The 22,956-nt window shown below is 36.7% G+C and overlaps 1 protein-coding gene across 1 annotated transcript in view; it reads right to left on the minus strand.

Moving 5' to 3' along the window:
• Window positions 1-22,956, minus strand: part of ACBD6 (acyl-CoA binding domain containing 6) — a 217,914-nt gene that overhangs the window by 123,019 nt on the left and 71,939 nt on the right. Inside the window, exon 5 of the mRNA XM_021682563.1 lies at window positions 7,720-7,825. Within this exon, the coding sequence (XP_021538238.1) occupies window positions 7,720-7,825 (106 nt within the window). The remainder of the gene's footprint in view (window positions 1-7,719; window positions 7,826-22,956) is intronic.

The raw sequence follows: 22,956 nt of genomic DNA on the forward strand, positions 1-22,956 counted from the left end.
AAAAAATAAAAGAAATTGTTGCAAATCAGAGAATAACACTAGCAGGGCCAACTGGAAATCGCATATCCTTCTTAAATCCAGTGGCAAAAAGGACACTCTCTCAGACCTGCATTTCCACTTAGCACTTATATGTATTTGAGTAGTGATATGTATATCTCTGAATTAGTTCCTGTCTGTAAAATGAGGATAGCATCTACCTTATAGGGTTGTTGGGAAGATAATAAGTGAAAGTACTCTGTAAACTAAAACACACACCATATAAAGTATCATTATTTGAAAGATGGAAAATTCTAATAGGGAACGTCTAGTACATGCACAATACATTCCAGGGAAAAAGTGACCTTGAAAAGTTAAGTGGACTTCCAGTTTCCAATTCCATATATAAGGAGATTGGAAGTTGTCACTCCCTCCTAAGAACAAGCAAAATGCTGAACAGGTTGAAAAATTAACTATTCTTGTTGGAGTCATAAGAGAGGCGAAGTCACAGGGGTGCCTGGGTGGCTCAGTAGGTTAAGCGTCTGCCTTTGGCTTAGGTCATGATCCCAGGGTCCTGGGTTCCAGTCCTGCATCAGGCTCCCTGCTCAGCAGGGAAGGGGAGAAGCCTGCTTCTCCCTCTGCCCCTTCCCCCAACTCATGCTCACTCACTCTCTCACTTGTGCACTCTCTCTCTCAAATAAATAAAATTTTTGAAAAAAAAAAAAGAGAGAGAGAGAGAGAGAAGGGAGGACACAGGGCAAACCACTGCCCCCAAGACTAGAGAGGCAGACAGGTGAACTCAACTTTCTGAAGCAGAGCTTCATAAGTGAAAACCACCCCAGGAACTGCCAGGCAGAAAAACCAGACTACAACTGACAAAACTGACAAACTGCTGAAAGCTCAGCGTGAACAACTCTGAGAGTTAAAAACTCCAGGGGAATCTACTCCATGGTGGGGAGGCTACCCGACACTGTGAAATTTACCTCCAGGAGTTTGGCCAGGTTCCCAAAGTAACTATCAGAGAAAAATCCCCTCCTGATTCTGGAGCGGGAAATGAATCCTTTTGAAATATATCAGAGCACTCTGTTTTTTTTTTTTAATTAATTTTTTTTTTTTAAGATTTTATTTATTCATTTGACAGAGAGAGACACAGCGAGAGAGGGAACACAAGCAAGGGGAGTGGGAGAGGGAGAAGCAGACTCCCCACTGAGCAGGGAGCCCGATGCGGGGCTCCATCCCAGGACCCTGGGATCATGACCTGAGCCGAAGGCAGACGCCTAACGACTGAGCCACCCAGGCACCTCAGAGAGCACTCTGTTCTTAATAAGGCCTGCCTTTGAGGAAAGCTAGTTAACCAGTGCCTAACTGCTAGGGTATTATCAGAGCCAACTGACCTGGGGTAAGGGAAATACCCAACTGCAGCCCACTCTAGCCATCCTGTTCCACCTAAACAGAGAGGAAAAAAGACAGAACCACTTGTGAGATTCACAGACCAGAGGCACAGACTGAGACTGAGACCTAATCATAGGACTATACAGCCCTTTGCCTCTTCCACACCTCACCACCACATTACTAAAGAACTATTCATAGCAGTTCCTTTTACCCAGTATATGATGTGTAGCTACTAGTAAAAATTACAAGGCATACCAAAGGGTAAAAAACACAATCTGAAGAGACAGAGCAATTATCAGACCCAAATATGGCAAGGACATTGCCATCATCAGGCCAAGAATTTATAACAACTATGATTAATATGCCAAAGGCTCTAAGAGATAAAATCGACAGTGTGCAAGAACAGATGGACCATGTTACCAAAGACATAGAAATTCTAAGGAAAACCAAAAAGAAATGCTAGAGGTAAAAAAAAAAAAAACCTGTAGTAGAAACAAATAATGCCTTTGATGGGCTTATTAGTTGCCTGGATATGACTAAGGAAATAATCTTTGAGCTAGAGGATATACCTAATAGAATCCATGAAAACTGAAAATCAAAGAGAATAAAGACTGAAAAAAACCAGAACAGAATATCCAAGAACTGTGGGAAAACAAAAGGTGTGACATACGCATAATGGGGACACCAGAGACAGAAGAAACAGAAGGTACAGAAGAAGTACGTGAAACAATGACTGGATTTCCCCTTCCCCCAAATTAATGCTATACATGAAACCACAGATCCAGGAAGCTCAGAAAACACCAAGCAAGATAAACACCAAAACACACACACACTACACCTAGGCATATTGTTTTCAAACTACAGAAAATCAAAGACAAAGAAAAATCTTGAAAGAAGCTGGAGAAAAATTGCCTTACTTATAGAGGAACAAAGATAAGAATTACATCTGACTTCTCCTCAGAAACCGTGCAAGAGGGGCACCTGGGTGGCTCAGTCAGTTAAGTGTCTGACTCTTGATTTCAGCTCAGGTCATGATCTCAGGGTGGTGAGAACGAGCCCTCTGTCGGGCTCCATGCGCTCAGTGTGGAGTCTGCTGACAGTCTCCCTCTCCCTCTACCCCTCCCCCGCACTTGCACTGTAAATAAATAAGATCTTAAAAAAAAAAAGAACGAAACCATGCAAGAGAGTAGTTTTGAAAAAACACCAACCTACAATTATGTACCCTGAGAAATTCTTCAAAAACAAAGGAGAAATAAAGACTTTCCCAGACAAACAAAAATTGAGGGCATTTGTTGCCAGTAGACCTTGCAAAAAATGTTAAAAGAAGTTCTTTAGAGAGAAGAAAAATAATACAGGTCAGAAACTTGGATCTACATAAAGAAAAGAAGAACAGAGAAGAAGGAATAAGTGAGGGAAAAATAAAAACTTTTTTCTTATTTTTCATTGATCAAACAGATAACAGTTTGTTCAAAATACCAGCAACATTGTGCTCAATTATGTATGCTTATATATACACATATATATATGCTTATGTACGCTTACATGTAAGTGAAATGAGTGACAGCAATGATAAAAGGGACTGGAGGGATAAATTAAGATTATTTTCTTATTATTATCTTATTATAAGATACACTATTCATGAAATGGTATCATGTTATCATGATAATAGACCTGGATTAGTTGTAAATGTATACTGAAAACTCCAGAGCAACCACTAAAAGAAGGTTAAAAAAAAAAAAAAAAAAAGCCTAAATGAAAAACTAAGAAAGGAGAGAAAATGGAATTATATTAAATCCTCAATTAAAACCACAAAAAGTGGAAAAAGAGAAGATAAAAATAGGAACAAATAGAGTGTAATAGTAAACAAAAATGATAGATACTAATCCAACTATATCAATAATTACTTTGAATGTCAATGGTCTAAATACACCAGTTAAAAGACAGATTGTCTCAGTGGATCAAAAACGTGACCCCACTATATTGTGTCTATAAGAAACCCACTTTAAATATAATGACACATATAGAGTAAAAGTAAATGTCTGGGGGGAAATATACCATGCTAATAAAAAGAAAATAAAAAGATCAATGGTTGGAGCAGAGCAGGGAGTATAACTAGGCAGAGCACACAGAATTGTAAGGGCAGTGAAAATATTCTGTATGATATTAAAATGATGGATAGATATCATTATACATTTGTCCAAACCCACACCCAGAGTCAACCCTAAGGTAAACTATGGACTTTGGTTGATTATGATGTATCAATGTAGGTTCATCCTTGGTAAAAAATGTCCAATTCTGGTGAGTGATGTTAATAATGGGGTTGGCTATACACATGCAGGGGACAGGGAGTGTATGGGAAGTCTCTGCACCTTCCTCTCCATTTTATTGTAAACCTAAAACTTCTCTAAAAAAAATTAAGCCTTTAAAAAAAATAGAGTCGGGGGATGCCTGGGTGGCTCAGTCGGTTAAGCGTCTGCCTTTGGCTCAGGTCATGATCCCAGGGTCCTGGGATCGAGTCCCACATTGGGCTCCTTGCTCAGCAAGGAGCCTGCTTCTCCCTCTGCCTGCGTCTGTCTCTCTCTCTCTGATAAATAAATAAAATCTTTAAAAAATTAAAAAAATTAAAAAAATTTTAAAATAAATAAAAAAATAGAGTCGGGGCACCTGGGTAGCTTAATCAGTTGGGTGTCTGACCTCTTGGTTTCAGCTGGGGTCACGATCTTGGGGTCGTGGGATTGAGTACCACGCTGGGCTCCCAGTGAGGAGTTTGCCTATCCCTGTCCCTCCCCCAGTGCCCCTCCCCCTGCACACACACGTACTCTCTCTCTCTCTCTCTAAAATAAATAGATGAGTGAAATTGTAAAAAAAAAAGTTAAGTGATCTTCATTCATTTCTTCATTATATTATTACATTTCATTCACATTATTCATTAAAAACAATCAAGATAGCTAAAATTTATTGAGTGCTTGTTATGTGTGCATCAGGTATCATTTAAGTGCTTTATATATATTAACTGATTTAATCCTCAAAACAATGCTGACACAGGTACTATGATAATCTCCATTTTATACATAAGGAAACAGACAGAATAAACTTGACAAAGGTCATATGGCTAGGAAGTGACAGTGCTAAGATTTGAACCTATGTAGTCTAGCTCACCACAATTATAATATACTGCTTCTCTTTTTCTTTTTAAAGCTTTATTTATTTATATCGGAGAGTGAGAGGAAGAGAGGGCACACAGGCAGAGGGAGAGAGAGAGGAGCAGAGAGGAGCAGGGAGGAGCAAGGAGGAGCAGGGAGAGGGAGAGAGAGAATCTCAAGCAGACTCGGTACTAAGCATGGAGCCCAACATGGGGCTCGATCTCATGACCCCAAGATCACGACCTGAGCTGAAACCAAGAGTCAGACACTTAACCAACTGTGCCACCCAGGCACCCCTATGATATACTGCTCCTACTTATTCATTCATTTAATCATTCATTAGTTCGTCAAATATTTATTGAGCATATGGAATATGCCCAAAACTCTAATTGAAACATTTTCAACACGGAAGATCTCAAAACATTTACCTTTCTCAGGAAGCTACTAGAGGAAATGCTCCATCAAAACTGGGAAATAAATAAAAAAGGAAGCTACTGGAGGAGACACTTCATCTAAACAAGGAAATAAATAATAAAAGACCCGGGATCCAGAAAACAGGGAGAGAAGGGAAAGGAATTCCCAAGACAGTGGTAAAGCGTAATCCCAGGATGACATCTATACAACAGGCCCAGAGAGCACCCAGTTGAGACTAGAGAAAAAGAAAGGAGAGCTCCAGAAGGGACATCACTAAAACAGTACGGGATTGATTACCTGATGTGTGTGACTGCACAGAGAAGACCTCTGTTGGGCAATTTGAGGAAAGAATTAATGATAGAAACATAGAAGATGTAACATAAAAACAACAAAAAAAGTAAGGATTAGCCTTCAGAAAAACAGAATGTTGTACCACGGCATGTAGATTATATTATTCATAATTACATAATTATTCATTTCCTTCCCACCTGCGCATTGCTTCCCTGTTGTCAGAAGAGGTTTCCTACCATCCAGACTTGGAGTTTGGCCTCGTGACTTGTTTTGGCCGAAGGAATGTGAGTAGATGTGACACATGCTACATCTAAGCAAAAGCTTTAAATTAAATGTATTTGTGGGGTCTGATTCAGTCTGCCCTTAGTTCTGCCCCAGACAGTGTCTATCCATTGAGACTGGACCTCAGAATGAAAATGAGAAGATACATGAAATTGAGATGAACTGCGCCCAAACAAGGCTAGCTAACATAGCAGAGCCTGACTGATCCAAAACCCTTTCGAAATATGAGCAAGAAATAAACATAGTTATTAACCACTGAAATGTGGCTAACAGCAAAAGCTGACTAGTACACCAGTACCACCTAAAGCTCAGCAATGAGTATAATTTACATAGAAATAATAATAGAATTACTTTACACCTATATTATAATTAATTATAAAATAATAATAATATTTTAACATTGATTCTGTAGAGATTCAATCAGAAAATGAAACTAAATGTTGTGACATAACTGTTAGGAGGGTGGGAAGAGGAGAGAGGAATATGAGTAAAACAGCTAAATCCTAATATAGCAGAAAAGAAAATCAATAATGGCTAAAGTTGAAAAATCAAGAGATACATGTATGTTATTTAGAAATATGCAGGTAGGTGGTGCCTGGGTGGCTCAGTAGTTAAGCGTCTGCCCTTAGCTCAGGTCATGATCCCAGGGGCCTGGGATCCAGCCCTGCATGGGACTCCCTGCTCAGCAGGAAGCCTGCTTCTACCTCTCCCACTCCCCCTGCTTGTGTTCCTTCTCTCTCGCTGTGTTCTGTCAAATAAATAAAATCTAAAAAAAAAAAAAAAGAAATATGCAGGTAAATTGCAAAAGAAACAACGAGAAGAACTGAAAGTTTTTGCCTCAAGGGAGCTAGAATCAATATGAGAAGGGTACAGGTAAGGGAATACTTTTTTGTTAGAAGACTTATAGTACTGATTTTTGTTCAACTACCTACATGTATTAATTTTATAAAAATCTTAACTCCCAAGTAGAAAAATAAAAAACAACAATAAAATCAAGGGAAGCAGTAACACCTGATTTACTGGGGGGGGGGGGGGGGGGGGAGAGAAATGTATTCTAATCCTGAAAGGCAAAAAAACACCCTAGTTGGATCAAAAGACCTGGTTTTATTATTTCCCAATCTGGCTTCTACTATTCTCTAGCTACATCTTTCTTAGCTGTTTGTTTCATTACTTAGGGGAGAACAAACACTATTACTGGTCCCCCTATACTACAGAATTATAGTCTTTCCAGATGTCATTGACAATGTGTTACAGGAAAGACACTGCCTAACAATCAGATAATATTAAGGGTTAACCTGTATAAAGAGCTATCAATATGTACATTGATTATTTATCTACTCCACACATTATCTATGATCACTGCATGTCTTCTTCCTAACAATTGCCACCTTTCAGTCATTTTGATCATCTTTCACTGCATTATCAAAGAATGAGTAAAATGAGTAAAACTGAATTAGTAAATTTTGCTCCCTATTTAACAACTATAATTCAGGGACAGTTTAAGCTCAAAATGTGAACAGTTTTATTCACAAAACAAATAAAATAAAAAGTAATATATTTTACAAAATAATTTAGTATAGAATCCCTTTACGTAGCAGGCCCACATTTAAATGAATGGATTTACCAGGGTGCCCGGGTGGCTCAATTGGGACGACTCTTAATTTCAGCTCAGGTCATGATCTCAGGGTTGTGAGATCTAGCCCCACATCAGGCTCCGTGTTGGGTGTGGAGCTTGCTTGAGAGTCTCCCCCTCTGCCCCTCCCAGCCCCACCCTATCTCTCTCTCTTCCTCTCTTAAAAAAAAGAAAAAGAATGGATTTATCAAAATTCTGACACATTGTTTTCTAGAAATATATTCACTGAGCAAAGGACAATATACCTGTTTAAAGTATAATGAAAGAAGACACCAAAACTATTTATAAATATTTTCACATTACCTATAGATTTCACTTATTAGGTTAACAGTCTCTCCCTTTATTGTGAAGAAACAGAAGTTATTCCACTGCAGCAAGTTTCAGCTAGTAATTTACACAACATAAACAGATGGATGGATACATACATAAAAAGTATCTTAACTGGGTAACACTATCTCATATAGATATTCTGATACAATCTTAACCATACTATACTTTGAGCTGTAGTTCATAGGCCATTTTGAAAAAAAGCACTGGGGCAGAATAACAAAGCATAAGAAAATAATTAACAAGGCATGTTTTCCATACCTCTTCATCTTTCATATTCACATCCACATTTTTCGATTTGATGACTTTGGTTACATGGTCAATGTTGTTTTCCCTGCAGTAATCAAATATGTTTTTGTCTTCTTCCCTAATTAGAGTAAAAATAAAAAGTGTTTGTCTTACTAGGTAATACATAAAAGTTACATATTTTTAACACAACCCATTTACTGCTAACAAACATCAATGGAATTTGTTTTCATAAAGAATTTTACATGAACAATAATGGATTTTCCATAAGACATAATATATCCAATCTCTAAAGACTAAAGTTCTTAGCAACTATAATAGGGAAAAGCTTCATCTGCTTTAACAAGTTTCACTGGTACACTGATATAACACCTTGAGTAGATTTTCTCAGCCCTCTTCCTCTCCCCAGTTCCTTTTACACACTGACAGGCACAGATGTCCTGACTCAATTTTCAATAGCAGCACTGCAATAATGAGGTTATTTGCTATTGTCTATACAGAGGTTTCAAAAGATCAGGGCACAGCTTACTACTTGTCTTACAGGATAACATAATAAGTTGATTGCTACCCAAGTTTAAAATAGTGTGTGTGTGTACACACACATATATACATACATACACATATACACTAATGTAATTTTCTTAAAAACAGAAAGCAATTTTCTTAAGGGAAAGACAGAGCATCACAAAATTCAGAAATCTTTCACGAAATATTAGAAACAAAGACCAGGAACAAAAACTGGGAAGCATATTATACCCAGCACTATTCTAAGTATATTGGTGGACTACATTCATTCACGCTTTTCCAACAACTTCACAAAGAAACAGGTAAAGAGAGATTATATGACCTGCCAAATGGCATCACATTTATCACAGGTAAAACAAGAGCTAGAACTCACTCAGAACAACTGATTTTGTATATAGTACATTTTTCTATCATATCAAGCCACATCTCGACTAGTCAGCTAGTCTATTCTAGAATCTAATGCAGAAGTTCTTAACATGAGGTCTATTAGTTCTCAAAAATAGTATACAGAATTGTGTAAATGTGTGTGCATTTTTCTGAGTGTGCTGCATGTATGTGGGAGTATGGGAGCTTCAATGAAGAGTCTCAAAAAAAACAGTAATTCCCAAAAAGATCAGTAATTGGGAATATTATCAAAGAAACTGTTCTATATGTGGACTACATCTTCTGGACAGGCATAAAAGAATGCAATTTGAGTTCCAAAAATTATACTAGTATGTTTTATAACCTGCAGGGCCATAGCTTCCATTCATCAGAAATGAAAGCTATTGGCCTTAGGAGTCCTTCTATCTTAAAAGCCAATTTAAATACCTTATACCTTATAAAAAGCTATTTTCACTCAGAGGTAATTAACTTAAAACACCCCACTTTGGCATTAACCATCTAAGCTTTCCTTATGCGTGTGGTGTATTTAATTGAGCACCTACACATGCAAGACACTGGGCAAGATTCTGTTGATGATGTAAGGATAAACAAGAAACTTTATGTTCAATACATGTACAGTACAGTTGGGATGAGAAAAAAATATATATGATTAACATAAAGTAAAGATGGATCTTTAAAAAGGCCTATAAGAGTACAGAGTTCAGCTGGAAAAAATGAGGTAGACTTCCAAGAAGAAACAGGTTTAAAAGGAATGTGAAAAGGTCATTTTGCTGAGGAGAAAATGCTCTTCCAGATCACTTACTCTGAAAGAAAACAGAGAAGTCTGAGAATGGACAAGTATGACTTTTAAAATTAAGGCTGTATGTAATACCACTTTAGCTATACCTAACTCTCACAAAAAACACTGTTTCTGTGAAAGTGTATTAAAAATTCTGACTTGGGAATAATAGGGACCCTTTATTTTCATCCAATCCAGTAAGAAAGGCCCCTCTAATTTAAGAGGCAGCAACTCTAACTGCAAGAGAAAGGACTGTATCATTTTGAATTGTAACAAAAAATGCACTATTCCCCAGTTGTTTTAAACTTGAAATCAATGGAGAATTGGTGGTGGGGCACAGAAAGGAAGGTAAAGAGGATCCTTTGGCTACAGGTTACCCTTACCCAGTAATGAGTAAGGGTTATTCATAGATGGGGAGGACCCTTCTCAATCTATGAGGTCTTTCTTCCTGAATCCCAAATGTGTATATATACTTAGGCCTTAACCAGTGAAAGAGTAAATACAGTACAAACTTACTTAAATTTTTATTTAATATATTTCATATTTTCAATGTGTATTATGCATCACTTATATAAATTATTTTTATTTGGGCATATGAATATTTTGGAGGGCAGGGGCATTTTTTTCATCTGAATACCAGTTCATCATCTGTTGTTTATCACCATTAAATACGTCAGGCACATAGAGGACTTACAAAATGCTGCTCATGGGTACAATATACAATGTAAATTAAGTATAAAAAAGAAATTCAGTAAAATCACCACAAATGTGCCACAAAGCTAAGTGACTAAGACAAAAAAGAAAAATAAGTGATACTCTTAAGTTTAGTTGCTAAGTTATCCCCACTCCAAGACTGACTCTAGTACCTGCCAGCAACCAAGCTGTCTTTATACAATGTCACCACCTAGTGTCCAAAATGGAGAAACATCTGGAGCAACATTTTTCCACATCTCTTGCCTCCAACAAGATTATGTACAATTTACAAATCTAATTCTCTTTTCCTGTCTACATTCCCCTGTTAATACAGCATTCTGTAGGAAATCTTTCCCTCTATAACCATACTTACCTTAAATAAAACGTGCAAATGAATTCAACCATTACCAAATACAGTAGAGCTTAAACAAATGTTAGTGCTCTTTCACATCTTCTCACTTTATCTTCCTTTCTCTTACAATTTTTAGCCAGTTATCGCTCTCCCTCTCTTTGCTGAATTTGAGTGATAAAATTACCATATCCATTCTCTATGGATAAGCAAGAGTTATGACCAAGATACTATCTTCAAAGATATCCCACATTATCCCTAGCAAAAGACAGAAAGTCTATCTCTCTACTCCAAATTTTCTGAAATTGACAGAAAATACAATTGTATATCTGAAGGGGAAAAAAACCCACTGGTTTTCTTTGAAATTCTTTTGAAATATGAGGACACACCCTTATGGAAGAGAGGAGTGGTGTTAAGTATGGCTGTCATTCATCAACCACAGGAAGAACAGATCCTTGCATACTCCTAAAAATGTTATCTGTACCACTTTCAATGAAGATTGTATTTTCCTACCAAAGGAGTATTTCAAACAAGCTTCACAGCCAGCCACCTAGAGTCCATTAGCTACTATTTCACCTCTTTTGTAGAATTAAAAAAATGCTTTTATGGGACTAGCTCAGAGAGATACATTCAATAAATATTTCAATTTATATATTAAACTCTCAATCAGAAAAAAAATAGTATGCCAGTAAATAGACAATGAAAAAATTCTTTACTGAATGAAGGAAAATACAAAATAGAGTAAGCCAATACTTACACAAATATAAACACATATAATTCCTCAAACTAAGAAATGTGTACCTTTGTAAAGCTCTGTGGAGGTACACAAAGACCTTTAAAGGGATATGCAGGTATGAAAAACTTGAGTTAGAAAAAAAATTAAAATTTTAAGTGAATCAATTTTCAGCTCAACTTGTAAATAAATGCATTTTTTTTCCCTTAACTGATCTACCTGGAGAGACTCCTGTGGTAACTATCTCATCACCATTGTCCTTTTCAAATTTTCCTCTGTTCTGATCACTCCCCTCCTAGGTTATATCAGAAAGGCATATGCCTCTCTCCTTATTATGCAATACTTCTAGGAAATATAAAAAAAAAAAAGACTTTGCTAAGACTTAGCAAATGACTATTAATTAAACCTGTTACTCTTTTGCTTAGAAATGGTCTGTAACTAATATACTAGGAAAGGTTTGGGGGGAAAAAAATCAATCCTAGGTTGACTATCCCAAGATATAAAACCTTCCTTGGTACCAAACAAAGGGACAATTCTCGTTAAAAACTGGTGTTGGGAAATATTCTATAGCTAAGGTTAGAGGATGGAAGAGCTGAAATAAAACACAAAACAGACTTGATACTCTGTCTCATTTTAATAAAAAAAAATTCATCTGTTAAACTATTTCTAAAAGCCTCATTCATCTCATTAAGATACATTTTCAATTAAATTTTACTTATGTTTAATAATTACTTAACAATATTTATGATGTATGTTGATCAGCTGTATAGAAACAATAACAATGATAACTCAAATGGGAAAAGATTTAATGCATAAAGTTTTGGGTTATAGAAAATTAAATTTAAAGAAGTCCAATTACATACATATTTTTGTTACAGAGAATTATGATTGTATGATAAGATTACACAAAATATATTACTTTAAAATAAAATTGTGTGGGAGAAGTAGAATAAAAGGAGAAAAAGGAATGATGTAAAATTTCTGTTAAAGACCTTGTTCATGTATTTTTTTTAAGATTTATTTATTTAGAGAGAGACCGTGAGTGGGGGAGGGGCAGAGGGAGAGAGAAACTCAAGCAGACTTTGCACTGGGCGTGGAGCCTGACCAGTGGTTCAATCTCACGACCCTGGGATCACAACTTGAGCAGAAACCAAGAGTCGGATGCTTAACCGACTACACCACCCAGGAACCCCTTGTTCATGTATTTTTAAATCAAGATCAGGATTTTATTTTATTTTATTTTTTTAAAGATTTTATTTATTTATTTGACAGAGAGAGACACAGCGAGAGAGGGAACACAAGCAGGGGGAGTAGGAGAGGGAGAAGCAGGCTTCCCTGAGGAGCAAGGAGCCCGATGCGGGGCTCGATCCCAGGACCCTGGGACCATGACCTGAGCTGAAGGCAGACGCTTAACGACTGAGCCACCCAGGTGCCCCAAGATCAGGATTTTATTTTAGTTAAACTTTTTATTTTGAGACAACTAAAGATTCACATGCAACTATAAGAAATAATACAGAGAGGGGCGCCTGGGTGGCTCAGTTGGTTAAGCGACTGCCTTCGGCTCAGGTCACGGTCCTGGAGTCCCGGGATCGAGTCCCGCATCGGGCTCCCCGCTCGGCAGGGAGTCTGCTTCTCCCTCTGACCCTCCTCCCTCTCATGCTCTCTGTCTCTCATTCTCTCTGTCTCAAATAAATAAATAAAATCTTTAAAAAAAAAAAAAAAAAAAAAAGAAATAATACAGAGAGATCTTGCGTACCATTTTCCCAGTTTCTCTCAATGGTAGTATATTTATGTATTTTAAAAAATGGATTATCATTGAGAGCATTTAGATTCATCTAAAAGATTTAAAATATCATTATTTATAAAATACCAGAAATTATGCTCTTTGTAATATACTTAAACTTTTAAATAAGAATTTTAGATGTTATCATAAGATTTTTTTTTTAAGATTTTATTTATTTATTTGAGACAGAGAGAATGAGAGAGAGAGAGCACATGAGAGGGGGGAGGGTCAGAGGCAGAAGCAGGCTCCCCGCCGAGCAGGGAGCCCGATGCGGGACTCGATCCAAGGACTCCAGGATCATGACCTGAGCCGAAGGCAGTCGCTTAACCAACTGAGCCACCCAGGCGCCCATAGATGTTATCATAAGATTTTAAAGGAGAACATAGTCTTCCAAAATTCTCTTAGGGAGTACAATAGCAAAAAGTTGCTTTGAGTGTCAAACTAGCCCAATATTCTATAAAGTAGAGGCCCAAAATAAGGAGTGGGCTAATCAACTAAGGATGGTCAAATAAAAGCACTACAGAAGAGCTGACATTATAGGCTAGCTTTGAAGAATGAATTGACCACCCAGCTGGGTTACTGAAGAATAGAAAGAAGAATATTCCAAAGAATAGAAAGAAAAGGAAAAGCATCAACAAAAAGAAGTGCTCAAGGGACCTAGCTATGGTAGGGTGTTGGGAAATAAATCAGAGAGATACCAGATACAGATCCAAAGAGCTACTTGATTCAGACACTAACCTCAGCATATCTAAAACAAACAGAAAACCCTGAAAAGGCAACTATCCTCAAGTAGGAGGTATGATTAACAATGAACCATAGTAGGGGGAAAAGTCAGTGAGGCCAATTATGAACTGTGACCAAAAGAATTAATTTGAGACAAAAAAAAAAAAGCATTCTGAGGTATCTCTCTACTGGGAGACAGTTTGTTCAAGAGGCCTCAATTAGGACCTTGGCTAAAGCAACTCTCAGAAAATGGTTCACCTTCTATTCGCATATTCACAAATAGTCATCTAACTATTAATCTGTCTGGGTTCCTCAATACTCAGACCGAGGGTATGCAGGGTACCTAAGCACTTGTCTCACTACAAAGATACAGCCTTTGGTATTTTAGTTTACACCTCAGTTTCAAATGAGTTTTATTATTGCTACTCTGTCCCTGGAGTATGTATCTTTTTCTAGATCTTTGAGATTGAAGAATGAACATAAATTCACAGAAAAGACACTGTGAAGCTCTTTAGGAGCCAGTCTTTCTAAAATGAAAGCCTGTTGGCTGTCTTACAAAATTCAGGAGTCCTGTTGCTGAATACTACTTCTTTGCAGGAATTTAAGTTCCTAATTTATTTGACAAATGTATGGTCAGAAGTTATTAACCTGGGGCGGCGCCCAGGTGGAGCAGTCAGTTATGCATCCAACTCTTGGTTTGGGCTCAGGTCGTGATCTCAGGGCCGTGAGATCGAGCCCCACATCAGGCTCTAGACTCAGTGTGGAGTCTGCTTAAGATTCTCTCCCTCTTCCTCTGCCTCTCCCTCCCAAGCTCTCTCTCTCCCTCTCTAAAATAAATAAATAAATCTTAAAAAAAAAATTGTCAATCTGAAAGGTAAAGACTCGTTATTCTGTCCAAATACAATGTAAGGAAATAATGATGTCATCTCACTGATCTCATTTTGACTAGATTACCAACATTCTATCATTGTATGACAAATACAAAGCCCAAAGTCTAATGCTGATTCTTTTTTATACAACCTTTATGTATATTTTATATGTAAATGTATAATCTTTATTTTATATGTATCTATATATAACCTTTGATATGACTAAACTATCAATACTTTGGGAGCTGAGATAAAATGTCTACATAGAAATTAAGATACTCTGTATTTTAAAAAAAAGCATGTTTTAACTTACAAATATAAAAAAAAATTATATAAGCATATTTTAATTTTGCTTACAGTTGCCTTTCTCCTGAACAGGAAAAATTTGTTCTTACTCAAAGGTTTTTGGCAAAGCTGGTGTAAGGCTTATTTGGGAGAAGGAAATAGGTAAAGTCAGCTCCTAACTGAAGAATTAAATAGAGCTCTCATACCTAGCACATCAAAAATCCCCATTTTTAATTAATATCTAATAAAATTTTGGATATTAAATTTTACCTTGTAAAACACTGTTTTCGAACCTCAATCTTACAAAGACCATAAATGAGAATCTATACTATGATCTTCCAGGTAAAATCTTGTAAATAGTACATCTTTTCTGAGATACTTTGGTCATATGCCCTTGAGAAGGCAAACAATGCTGGGGCAGTAACTATGCTCAAGAAGCCTAGCATTCAGATCAAGGCACTTAAGAAAGTGCTTTTGTTGTTGTTGTTGCTGTTTGTAGTGTTGTTCTTAAAATAATTCCTGAAATCCTAACTGGCAAAAAAGACCTTTAGAAATTGTTCATTAAGTTACCATATTTCCTTGATTCTAAAACACAATTTTTTTCATATTTTAACATTTCTGATGAATCTTTTTTTTTTTTTAAAGATTTTATTTTATTTATTTGAGAGAGAGACTGAGATAGAGAGAGCATGAGAGGGGGGAGGGTCAGAGGCAGAGGGAGAAGCAGACTCCCCACTGAGCAGGGAGCCCGATGTGGGACTCGATCCCGGGACTGCAGGATCATGACCTGAGCCGAAGGCAGTCGCTTAACCAACTGAGCCACCCAGGCGCCCCTCTGATGAATCTTATAATCTGTAACACCTTACAATTAATTAGCAGCACCTTTTTCTTAATGGTATTTAAATAACGGTATTCTAAAACCAGGGGTGTTTTAGAGTCAATGAAGAAATAAAGTAGGTTCAAAATACACAGTGCCAAATGGACAGCTGAATGACTGAAAGAATTTATATACATTGAATCATAATCCTCCCACTCAGAGTGCTACTATATCTGCAACTGGTTTCAACCAGTTAGTCTTCCTGTTATGCAGTAATGGCAATGTCTTCTCCACCAAATTGTAACTATTTTCGACTGGGTTATATATACAGCATACTTAATTCTATGTCTAGAAAATTTATTTATTTATTTATTTATTTTTAAGATTTTACTCATTTGACAGAAAAATGAGTGGGGAGTGGAGGGGCAAAGGGAGAAGCCAACTCCCCACTGAGCAGGGAGCCTGATGCAGGGCTCAATCCCAGGCCCCTGAGATCATGACCTGAGCCGAAGGCAGACACTCAACCGACTGAGCCACCCAGGCACCCCTAGAAAATTCTTAAAAGCCTCAAATCAAAAGTTTTATTTCTTATCTTATTTATGTTGTTAATATGCTGTTAATGTATTTTTCTCACATTTTTGCAAGGAAGCAATAACAAAGGAAAGATCAATATCCCAAGTACTTCTTGTATATAACTTGTTATTCTGGAAAAGTTATCTAGCCATAATTTATAGACAGTAGTTACCAAAAATGCATTTTCACCTCTTAAAACCTGCTTAACTCTAAAGTAGTTGACTGAAAATTTCTGATACTTTAAATACCTGTACGAAAAAATGTATTTCAATTCTGATCAATCCCTGGAAAACCAGTGGCCACATCAGAAAAATCTATAGAAACCCTTGGCTAACAGGTTCTATAGAGCCGAGATACATTCTCAAACATTAAGGTAAGTCTAAAATCAATAAATTCAATTAATCCAAAAGAAGCATCACCATCAGTATACTGGTAAATGAAAGACTACAGTTTCTAATTTTACCAGTAAAGCAAATTTTAAAAAACACTAAATGGAAGAAAAGGGATTTAAAAGTTTAAATGGAAAATATGCATTATGTTCATGTAATAACAACTCTCGAAATTACTTTCACTAGTTGCAGAACACAAGGATTCCTCAACCATCTCAGGAGCAGTATAGTATAGCAACAGCAGAGTACTAATCATGTGACCCTGGGCAAGTAACCTCACCTCTCTGAGTCTCAGTTTCCTCATCTGTAAAATAGGGATATTAATACCTACATCTCATAGGATCATTCTGAAGATTAAGTGAAATAATATATATAACACATGCAGTATGGTAACTAGCATATAATTAATGGTCAATAAATGTTAGTTGGTATTATTACCTTAAGATTTCAACATATGTTGTATGCTGGGTCCTTTCTCATATACCCTTATATAACATTATCAATTAATTCATCTAACAACTATTAACTGGACCTCTAAGGAAATAAAAATAAGCCAATGTGGATGGAACGGCATCAATAAGGGGGAGGTGAGGGGAAAACGGCATTAGATAAGATGATGAGGGGCCCTGTGAGACATGTTAAGGAATTTTAGATTTTATCCTAAGTGCTATGAGAAACCATTAAAGAGCTTTAAGCAGGAGAGTGATATGATGATATGAGTTATAAATCCGGAGGAAACAGCAAAGGAAGAAGGAATCCATTCTGTACTGTCCTGGCCAAGAGATGATGATTGTTTAAGAGCAGTGACAGTACTGCCAAAGGCATGATAGTGGTGATAAAGAAAACTAGATGAATTTGGATTATTGTGGAACATGAAGAAACAGAATTTCTGATATATTAGGAATGAGGGGGAGAGAGAGCGTAGACCAATGTGACATAAGAGACCCAGGAACGACATACTTTACATAAAATACTGGTAAAATACTTACATAACATTTTATATTGGGTAAAATTTATAAATAAAACCATGTAATTAATGTTATAATGCCTTTTTCACACAGAATTCCAACTTCGACAAACACCAAGCATTTATTACCATATACAAATGCAATCAGCAAAATTCTCATAAATTGAAAGGCAATGAAATGAACCAAAATTGCTTGCTTTCAGTATTGAGAGAACAGCTGATAATAATTAAATGAGAGTTAAGAAGATGACTTACAATTCTAGCATCTTTGCTACACTTTTAAAATATCTTCCTTTAAGTATGTCTGTAAAGCATTTTAACAGAGGAAAACATTTATTTATATTATGTATAATATATACATACCTTTTATTATAATGGATAGAGTGTACCATAACTTTATGTATCTATATGTGCACACACACACACACATACACTAAAAACTTTGTAAATGAGTCTAAGTGTCTAGCATTTCACAGATACTATATAGTGATAAGGATAAGATTAGAGAGGCAGACAGAAAAGAGACAACAAGGTGAGGAAAAGGAAGAGGGGGAAGAAAAAAGAAAGAAGAAAAGGAGAGAGGAGGAGAGGATGATGGTTTTTGCTGAGGAATGACCCCTTGTTCAGAAAGGGCTGTTGATCTACAAACAGGTGGATCTACCTATATGCTTGGTTGGCATCATGACACTGAGCACACAGGAGCTAAATAAAGCACGTAAAAAAAGGGTGGATATGAGAGCCAGGAGACTCTTACAACAGTTACTGTTTATGGCAAGACCTGCTTGTCCCAAGGGACCCATTTTCACATAATCTATAATTATCTCTTCGCTTTAATCGCCTTGTCATTCCTAAGGCTCTCCTGGGCACTGGAAGAGGAAAAGCTCATTAACTAAACCTTTTCTCCTCTCTCCAGCCACCCATGGCTTTTAATTGCTTGGTGTGTTATTATCTAGGAGTGCAACTGGGATCATTTTCATAAGAAAGGGAGGTAGAGAGGAGGAAGGGAGCCATGAGTCCCTGAGGTATGCACCACAGAAAAACCTTTGCTTTCTCAATTATTTATGCCAGCTGAGGTTTTACAGGCTGAATAAATCCATAACTCAAGTTCATTCTGAGCAGTCAGATTCTCAAGGGGGAGTTGCCCACTTGCCTATACACACTTGTGTAGTCCTCAAAGAATAACCAGAATGTAACAAGACATATGTCATCCAATTTATCATCTATCACCAAAGTGTTAACACAGTGTTGATCATGGGCAACACAGTGAAATAGGAAAGGATTTCACTACTACCAGCCAAACAGATGTAGGGAAGCAGGATAATCTTTCTGGTGCTGAGAAAAGCGGTATCAATGGTACAGTAGTATCCCAGAACGACTTAGCCAATTGAAAGCAAAAAAATCCAAATATTCAAATTTTAAAATTAAAATATGTATAACACATACTCTTGAAACTTTGGAGTCTTACATGGATTTGTCCAAACAGATGGCTATCTAACAATGTGAAGCTTTGAATAAATAACTGAATGGAATTTTATACCATCTGATTTTATAAATCACTTAATAAAACAATATATGTAGCTTTTTCTCCAATTACACCTCTTTCAGGAAAATTTTAGAGTACAATTTATGTGTAAGGGATAAGCTTTTACGCTTTCATTCCAGTTCATATTTTTACCAAAAATACAAAATTAAAGCATAATCACTTTCATTGTAGTTTATTATATTTATATTATGCCACTTCATAATCAGAACTAAAGAGCAGCCAATCAAAAGATATTTATAAAATATTTTCAAAATCCAATGTTGTTTAAAAATTTTTAACTTTATAAGTCAATGATGAAAGCATCTCTTTAAAATTCTACAGGCTTTTGTGTCTGACCACAGCAGTGACCTCTGGTATTTTCTGCCAAAACAGTTCATTTGTCTCACAGAACAACTAATCAATTCCAGAGCCCATCAATCATCTTAGTTGTATGCTGGTCTGGTCTTGCTTAGAGAAGGTCCAGATGGCTGCCTGTCTAAGTGGGATTAATAAAATTCTGATAGATTACATAGCATCAAACTACAAAATATAACAGGGAAGACCAAATCTTACTGCAGGGTAGACTGGACACTGTACATGCTTCATTTATTGTATTTTTAATTCTTGCCCTAATTTCTCAGTTTATGTGTCAACTTCTAGATAAAACCTTCTAAGCATACAAGTCACCAAAAGTGATTTCTTGTTAAGTGAGTCAGTATATGTAGTGCAGAAGCATTTGACTCTTTGCAAAGCCCTATGCTTATTAATCAGAGCTTTTTCTGCCCATCTGCAGTATAAATGAAACACATCTGATCTTAAGATTAGAGCAACTGTCTGTGAGTTCAAAGATTTGTCACTCTTTTGTTTCTATAGTTCCAAACATAGATTCTAATAGTACTGGCTCTTCCTTTCTTATTTTCCATTTTCTCTTGCAAAAGCAAAAAACCTGTACTTAATTCTAGAACCAGACCAACATGTGATTTTAGCTCCTAACATAAGCCCTGTGCTCTGGGTCCCTGCTGTGGGAGTTCTGTGTTGAATAACAATACTAATAAAAGTTCACAGTTACATAGTAACTTATTTTGTGCTAGATACTATTCTAGAATGCCTGTGTATACTATTCATATGATCCACCTAAGTGTCATATAAGAAAGGTAATATAATTACCCCCATTTTGCAAATAAAGTAACTTGTCTATGGTCACAGAGCTAGTAAGTGGTGGAACCAACATTTGAATGCTGGCAGTTGGGCTTCATAGTATTTTATATTTAATTAGCCTCACACTACATCTCCTCCATTACACTACAGAACAATTAACCAGCTTCATAATGAAAAACCGGTGTCAGGGGGTACTGGGGTGGCTCAGTCAGTTAAGCAGCTGACTCTTGATTTCGGCTCAGGTCATGATCTCAGGGTTGTAAGATCCAGACCCGCATCAAGCCCCACGTTGGGCTCTGTGCTTATCACGGAGTTGGCCTGTCCCTCTCCTGCCCCTCCCCTCCTCTCTAAAATAAATAAAATCTTTTAAAAAATTGGTGTCAGGGCTCTAGAATATTAACACAGAGATCTGTACCTATGACATTATATTGTCACTTTCTGTGACAGAGTAGAAATAAGGGTCAGAACCAAAACAGGCTCAGAATTGGCCCCAGTGGCCCTTGGCTCAAGCACATTTACAACAGAACAAAAATGGGCCTTACCTTATCACCTACAATGCACATTAGTCAGGAAAGCTGCCAGAACAATGGAGCCCAAGCCTTATTAAATGAGTTTATTAGATACTGATTTTCCTGATCTTTAAAAGTTAAAAAAAATTTAGAAGACTATATATATTAAAATACCCAAAACAGACCTTCAATATACTTTTTTAGGGGCTCCTGGGAGGCACAGTCGGTTAACCATCCGACTCTTGATTTCAGCTCAGGTCATGAGATCAAGGCCCGGTCAGGCTCCATGCTGAGCATGTGGAATCTGCTTGGGATTCTCTCCCTTTCCTTCTGCCCTTCCTGCTCATGCTCTCTCTCCCCCTCTCTAAAGTAAGTAAAGAAATAAATACAAAATACTTTTTTAGTGTTCTTTTTAAAAACATTGGTTCTACAGAACTTTTCCTTTCACCTAAGTTTACCATTTAACCTTTCTAAAGCTATAACACCTGTCACTTTCACCTCAGCTGAACTTAATTCTGCCAAGAAACTGCAATTAACATCAGTTAAAGCACAACTTCCTCTTGGAAAAATAAAACACCAGGTAATATTTCACCTAAGTACAAGCAAAATTTGATTACATAAACGTCAACAAATAGCCTATATTCATTGTTGCAACTGCATTCTTATACTTCAGAAACAATAGGGATCACATCTGATCCTTTACTGAAATAATCCAACATTTCAGTTTAATTTTTATCATGATCTAGTTTATTATAATGGAATTCAGTTTAATTACAAAATGATTTCTTGAATATAAGAAAATGACTAAGTGCTGTGATTTCTGATTTGCTATTAATAATGGCAAAATTAATGTTTGTAATAGTTAAAAGGCTTTCAGTGGTTCACATTCATGTTTCCTACTGTTTCATATCTTAATAATATGTTCCAGAATATAGAAGAAGGCTAAAATTTAGATGACTTAAAAAAATAAGGCCAAGGGCGCCTGGGTGGCTCAGTTGGTTAAGCGACTGCCTTCGGCTCAGGTCATGATCCTGGAGTCCCTGGATCGAGTCCCGCATCGGGCTCCCTGCTCGGCAGGGAGTCTGCTTCTCCCTCTGACCCTCCCCCCTCTCATGTGCTCTCTCTCATTCTCTCTCAAATAAATAAATAAAATCTTTAATAAAAAAAAAAAATAAGGCCAAGACAAAAAATCTTAGAAGAATGTGTCACATGACTTTAAAGCAGGACAAAATCCTTTTCCTGATTTTCACACAGTGCTAAAATATTATCAAAGAAATTTTATACATAACATATAAAATGTAAGATCCTTGTTAAATAATACAAGATGACCATTAAGAATTTTTTAAATTGTGGTTAAAAAAAACCCCACATAACATAAAATTTACCATTTTAATCATTTCTAAGTGTACAGTTCAGTAATGTTATTCACATTGTTGTACAACCAATCCCCAGAAATTATCTTGCAAAATTGAAACTCTACACCCATTAAATAACAACTCCTCATTTCCCACTTCCTCCAGCTCCTGACAACTGCCATTCTACTTTTTGTTTCTATGAATTTGACTACTCTTGATACCTCCATATAAGAGGAATCATACTGTATTTATCTTTTTATGAATGGCTTATTTCACTTAGCATAATGTCCTTAAGGTTCATTCATGTTGGGCGCCTGGGTGGCTCAGTTGGTTAAGCGACTGCCTTCGGCTCAGGTCGTGATCCTGGAGTCCCGGGATCGAGTCCCACATCGGGCTCCCTGCTCAGCGGGGGGTCTGCTTCTCCCTCTGACCCTCTTCCCTCTCGTGCTCTCTGTCTCTCATTCTCTCTCTCTCAAATAAATAATCTTTAAAAAAAAAAAAAAGGTTCATTCATGTTCTATAGCCTGTGTCAGAATTTCCTTCCTTTTTGAGACTGAATAAGATTCTATTATATGTATATATACCACATTTTGTTTATCCATTCTTCTGTCAATGGACATTTGGGTGGCTTCCACCTCTTGGCTATTATGAATAGTGCTGCTATGAACATGGGTGTGCAAATAGGTCTTTGAGATCCTGTTTTTAATTCTTTTGCATATAAAACCAGAAGCTGAATTGCTGGATCATACAGTAATTCTTTAATTTTTTGAGAATCCTCCATAATATTCTCTTTAGTGTACCATTTTATACTCAACATGATTTTTAATCTTTAAAAGAAAT

The sequence above is a fragment of the Neomonachus schauinslandi genome, chromosome 6 (genome assembly GCF_002201575.2).
Source record: "Neomonachus schauinslandi chromosome 6, ASM220157v2, whole genome shotgun sequence".
Classification (NCBI taxonomy): domain Eukaryota; kingdom Metazoa; phylum Chordata; class Mammalia; order Carnivora; family Phocidae; genus Neomonachus; species Neomonachus schauinslandi.